This window comes from Doryrhamphus excisus, linkage group LG4 (genome assembly GCF_037039965.1).
Source record: "Doryrhamphus excisus strain RoL-2023G ecotype Guam linkage group LG4, RoL_Dexc_Guam_v1.1, whole genome shotgun sequence".
NCBI classification, from domain to species: domain Eukaryota; kingdom Metazoa; phylum Chordata; class Actinopteri; order Syngnathiformes; family Syngnathidae; genus Doryrhamphus; species Doryrhamphus excisus.
Window position 1 is genome coordinate 4,133,018 of NC_136360.1, and position 6,000 is coordinate 4,139,017.

Consider the following 6,000-nt stretch of genomic DNA (forward strand, 5'->3'; position numbering starts at 1 on the left):
ACAACAACTTGCATTACTATTTGTTGCACCACATTTGACTCACATTCTAGTTGGCTTGTGTTACGTGCATGCCTGAACTAATTTCTTAAAAAAGACAAACTCGGGGAGGTTAGGAGGTTTGTAGGGGGGCGTTCAAGCATTTGTAAAATAAGGAAATGAGGAAATGGAAATAAATATTTGATCCCCAAGCAAAGCGTAACTGAGTACATGGTGAATAAACCCTTATTTGCAAGCAAAAAGGTCACACTTTCCTTGAGGTTAATCAGCAGGGCCGTAAATATCTCAGGTTGGACTTTGGTCGACTCCTGTCTATCCAAATTATTGTGAAAACAGCGGTCTCTTTCTCACCAGGTTTCTTGCTGATTGTCTAGTAGCTAGGCCTGTCACGATAAGAACTTCTGCTGGTTGATGATTGTGCTATATTAATTATTGACAACTATTCGATAATTTTGGCATTTATAGAAAAAATATTATTAGCTACAAATCGCAGGGTGTCAACAGCTCACACACCATTTAGAGTAGTGGTGTAAAAACAACTGCACACAGCAACGCAATAGGTCAATAAAACGGGCAAGACACTGCCAACGTATAGTGCAGAATATTAACCAACTACTATGTGTATGTAAGCTAACCATGTGTTTTCCAGCCATTTACAAAACCCCCACAAAAAACAGCAAAGCACACTGGGAAACGGAAAGTACGCCCCAGCGACACTATGCTATAGATTGTCTTTGTTGAGAAAAAAACACAACGCAGTAAAACTTACACACACAAAATGATGTAATGTATTGCTAAACTATTGTAGGAGCTGTGTAAAATAATGGATGAGACTGCTCAACAAATGAATCTATTTCAGGATATTCTGTGTCTCCCTGTTACAATGAACCTCCCATACAAATTCTGGATGGTTCTTATCTTCAAGGCGTAAACTAATCCATGTTTCATTTCACAGTATAGTACCTTGAGAAAATTTTAAAAAGACAAGTACAACATAACATAACACACACAAATCAAGTACCTTAGATGAGATGATTCTGTTATCAGCAAAACGTTGAGGTATGTAGTGACCATGCTGGGGAAAGCGGTTTGCTACATAAACCGTTCTGGTGTCACTTTGATGGGGAGGGTCAAGGCCCTGTAGAAACAGAGCAAGATCAGTTGGAACAATTGAAGAAAATTAAACCATTACCATTGCCACAGGTGGGATTTTAATGACCTGTTAATACCACTTTGTCTCAGAAAATGTTCATGATAATTTCAAACATTGATATGTCAGGAAGTGAGATGTTTAAGACAAAAACCGCATGTAGTAAAGTAACTGTTGAGTCATTGCTGTACAAGTTCTGCACAAAAAAGAGTGAACTCCATACATGCATACCCATACAATATGTGCTTTAATATGAATTAAAATACCTGTTCAACGTTAAAGGCATACTTTTTCAAGTAAAAAAAAGCTCCCCATAATGTTTCTGCACTCACTTTGTCAGACAGTTAGTCAAATATTACGTATCACACCAGTTTACAGTTGAAAACATAAGCCTATGATAAAGTTTAAATCAAATCAAATCTTAATGCATCTTTGCAGCTCTAATACATTACAATAGGAATGGGTTATATGGCCTAAAATCCATACCGAGACATGCACTGCAGCCTCTTAGGCCAAAAAATAATTCATAAAATGATAGCTGTGTCATGGTTGACTATGGTGTATTATTAGTCAAAAAATATTGAAAGACAAAGGTATATGTAGTACATGTAGAATGTAGTCAGTAATGTTATTGAGACATTACATTAGATTACCATCACACTTGGGCATGGGCCGGTCTGAGATTCTGACGATATGATTATCTTGGGCAAAAATATCACAATAGAAATTTTTGTTACGTTATAATTTCATAGTGGCAGGTCATATTTCTCTACAAACATCCATTTCCAGGACATGTGATTGTTGTTAGCAACTGAGTCTTTCGTGGTTGTTGAGTGGAGAATAAACATTTTATCCTCGACTCGTGTTTCTTTCTGACCACATCTCCACATTTGGTCATACTCATGTGGAAAACAGTATGTAGTTGAGAACATAATGTTGCATATAAATTAATATATGAGAAAATTCAAGTACTAGCTCTGTAGTCAATTCTAAGAAAAAGGTTAAAGTATTGGGTTTCTTTCCTTTAGTGCAAACCATTCAAAAAGGCATTACACTGAGCCAGTGTTTGCCCTTGATTCTAAAATGACACCCAAGACACAGAGAACAGGAAAAACTGGTGTCCTGTTAATAAAAGGCAACAGATATTGTGAATGACCTAAATATTAATTATTACGCATGGCTACTTTATTTATGTATCACTATTTGGTTACATATATTCATTGTTTGCTTATATGTAGGTATACCGTTGATTTCAGGTGCTCACTAAATGTGTCTATCAGGTATGCAATTACACTTTGACATTCGTACCGGGCTGGAATGGGACGCAAATCACCCTTCCTCTCCTGGCCCCTGCTGGCCTGTGCTCACACTGTGTAGTGTGCTTTTGATGGTATGATTGTTGACAACGGCAATAAAAACATGACCGAAGCATTGCTGAAGAAATAGCTGACAACATGTGGCATCATGAATTGAATATCCTGAAGCGAGGCTACAAATCATAAGTGACAATTGAACCAACATTGGCATATATGTTAGTTATTTCTCAAACATTTTACAAGTATGAACAAAATATTACCATATCTGAGAATGCCACAAAATGAATGTTAAGCACAGCATAGTAAGCAAAATTAATTTCCACAGTGTACCCAAGTTGCATGACAATATCACTCGTGTTGCTGTGAAAGAACACATCTGGGTTGAGGAAAACATAACGTTTAGACATAATGTACAGTGTGTTATGAAGCGTAATGTGGCCCATACGCAGCACACGTAGAATTATGGATGCAATGTGCTTAACGCAACAAATCAGTGACATGATCTAAATGTCCCACTCTATAAAGCATTGCAAAACATTGTTTGGGATTTTGTTTTTCCATTAAATGTTCTGCAACTACCAATGAAAACAAGTTGTTCACCACTATCTATCTTCTACAGTGGAACCTTGGTTAGCATTGTTATTTCATTCTATAAGGCCACACTCTAACCAAAACGGATGGTACCCATATTTTTCTCATAAGAAATAATGTAGATCCAATTAATCCATTCTAGAAAGCCACAAATGTTAACACAAAACCTTCATAAAAACCTTCATTATAAAATACTGTTCAAATATTACAAAAAAATGAGAACGAGAGCACACTACAGTTCGCATTTAGAAAAAGGCTGGATTAGTAGCTTGTTTACCATTAATATTACAAAGACTGCAAGGCTACTGAAAGAAGACATTAAAAGCCTGCAATAATAGATTTGTCTTTCCTTGCCAATTAGCACTCATTCACATTAACCTCTTCCAACCTCGCTCTTAATGAGAATTAATGTCACCAGGAACTAGCTGATAAGTAATATGTGAGTTGGTAACAAGGTCAAATAAAGTTTTAAAGAAAAACTTTTGAGGCAGACCAACAGTCTAATAATAATGAACTTATATGATGAAGATAATTCAGCTGCATGGGATGGGTCAAAGTAATTGACCTAATACAAAGTAGCAGACACTGTTTTAATGGACATAAAGTCTCTAGAAAGTAGGGTCAGAAAAAAACATGGGCCATCTCTTGCACAATCCGATGAACATGAAGATGAAGAAGCGGTGAATGATAAAGTACAGGGCTAAAATTTAAGCATACATGCACAGATTAGATCCTAACTTTCATTTTACTACAACGCGAATTAATTCCATTTAAATACTTGTTTTTGCAGTAGCATTAGGGCTGCAACTGAAAATTATTTTAATAACTGATTAATCGGTCGATTACGTTTTCAATTAATGGATAAATCACATATTTAATTCCCGCCTCTTTATTCAGAATAGACGTTTTTGAACTGACAGAGCGAAGAAGTGCACAAACACCAGGTTTCCGCTTGAGTATTCTGTTAAAATAATGTTATGTAATGTTATAATAAAAAAATCTAAATGTTTGTCAAATACCTTCAGTAGAACATATGTACACAATACGATCATGAGCGATTCAATTAAGGTAATTCATTTGAAGCTTGTTGTTTCAAATAATGGAGTAATCGGTTAGACCACAGACGGACGAAATTAATATGAAGCAAACACCTACAGTTAATGGTTGAGTCTGTCCATAACTGTCAAAGCTGATGTGTGTGAATATCTTGTTTTGGCTAAAGAACAATAACAAAAGGTCTGCTTTCATGTGTGACAATGGAAATAAAAGAAATTTGAGAGGCCTAAATCAGACAATATTTACATATTTAAATAAAAAAATCGCTTACCAAAATAACTGTCAATTGATTGGGTAACCAATTAACCATTGATTAATTGTTGCCACTCTAACGAGCGTCACAATTATGAAAATAATGGTATGCAAATCACTGCAATCAAACTTATTTCATTTGGAAGGTTATAGTCAGTAGATTAAAATGACATGTAAATAACACTATCGGTTTAATTACAACTTCCAGTGGCTGCCGACCAGTCCGGGGTGTACCCCACTTCTCAGCCGAAGTCCCCTGGGATAGGCTCCAGCATACCCCCATGCGACCCCTTATGAGGATAAGCGGCGTAGAAAACGGATGGATGGATGTTAATTACAAATGCTGACGAAGAATTCCTGCTTTGCATGGCAATGTAACGTCACATACAAAGAAAAAAACGTCTGTTCTACATGAATGACAACCACGCCTTTATACATCACAAGCTGCAAGCCCCAAGACCTGATAACTGATCAATAGAAATTAACTTACAACGTACAAACACAACAGTAGAGCAAAGAAACGGAAGCACAACAAAAGGTAAATACTACTTTAGAGCAGTTTAGGGCAAACCAACTTCAAACTGACTTTGCAAAGTTGAACAAATGCAATAGTGTGCTTGAGTGAGTACAAACTTGTCCAGCTGGAAACCAACTAAATGCTAACAAACTTTTAACACGTACAGTAAATAAGAACTACCTGTATTACCACAGTGACTTATTTAAGTTCAACACGTTAACGTTAGCCATCTGTGCGGTCGGCCAAGCATACCTGAATGTCACCAACACAATTAATTTGACACATCGGCAACAGCTAAACGGCAACGCTAGCTAGCCAACTAAAGTTCGCCCACATTTTAATGGGCTACTGCAAGGTTTAATTCAGACAATGAGCGTCAAAAGCTAGTTCGATGCTAACACTATGATAAAGTTGGTCGAGAATATTTACCAGCTGCTGTCGTATCCATCGTAGCATCCTTGCAAAAATACGATCGAAGGAGCCAGAGCAGTCGCTAGCCACCACTAGCAACTAGCTAGTCCCGTAAAACCGTCCCAAAACATAAATGTATCCCTCCCAAAGGCAACTCTTCTTCGTCGCATTACGCGACACGTTCATACATCGTAATTGGATGAGAAATGGCAGCCGACTTTTCCCATTTTGTGGAAATATTAGACAAACGCTTCACTGTAAAAGTGACAGACGGCTGGCCAGGAAGTCCCAGCAAGCTACGCTACATCTCGGCTCTTTCTGCCACGGTTGTTTCCTCTGTGGCACCGCTCTGCGCAATGTGTGCCTGTGTGTGCGTTCTTCAGCCGGCCTCGCAGCGCCCCCTGTGTAATTAAGTATATATGTACACAGATAGTTAAGGACCGAAATAAAATGTATACATGCACAGTAAAATTAACTGGAAAATAATGTTTTTTTTAATCCTTCACATAATCCATTAATGAATTTAAACTACTTTGAACACAGGAAAAAACACTGTCCCAGCACTATGAAATAAAATAATTTAAATATATATACATACGTACATACACATATATATGTATATATATATATACATATGTACATATGTGTGTGTGTATGGAGCCAGGCCTGAAGATGAGTCATGATGGCGAGCATCTGGTAGCCAGGCCTAC

General features: G+C 37.2%; 1 protein-coding gene across 2 annotated transcripts in view; it reads right to left on the reverse strand.

Annotated features, from left to right (window-relative positions):
- atp11b (ATPase phospholipid transporting 11B) overlaps positions 1-5,667 on the reverse strand; it is a 35,660-nt gene extending 29,993 nt beyond the window's left edge. For both annotated transcript variants that reach the window (XM_078790010.1, XM_078790009.1), the window contains exons 1-2: positions 5,309-5,667; positions 1,019-1,135 (exon numbers count right to left, since the gene is read on the reverse strand). In XM_078790010.1, coding sequence (XP_078646136.1) covers positions 1,019-1,135; positions 5,309-5,335 — 144 coding nt within the window. In that variant the 5' untranslated portion in view covers positions 5,336-5,667. The remainder of the gene's footprint in view (positions 1-1,018; positions 1,136-5,308) is intronic.
- Positions 5,668-6,000: the final 333 nt, after the last annotated feature.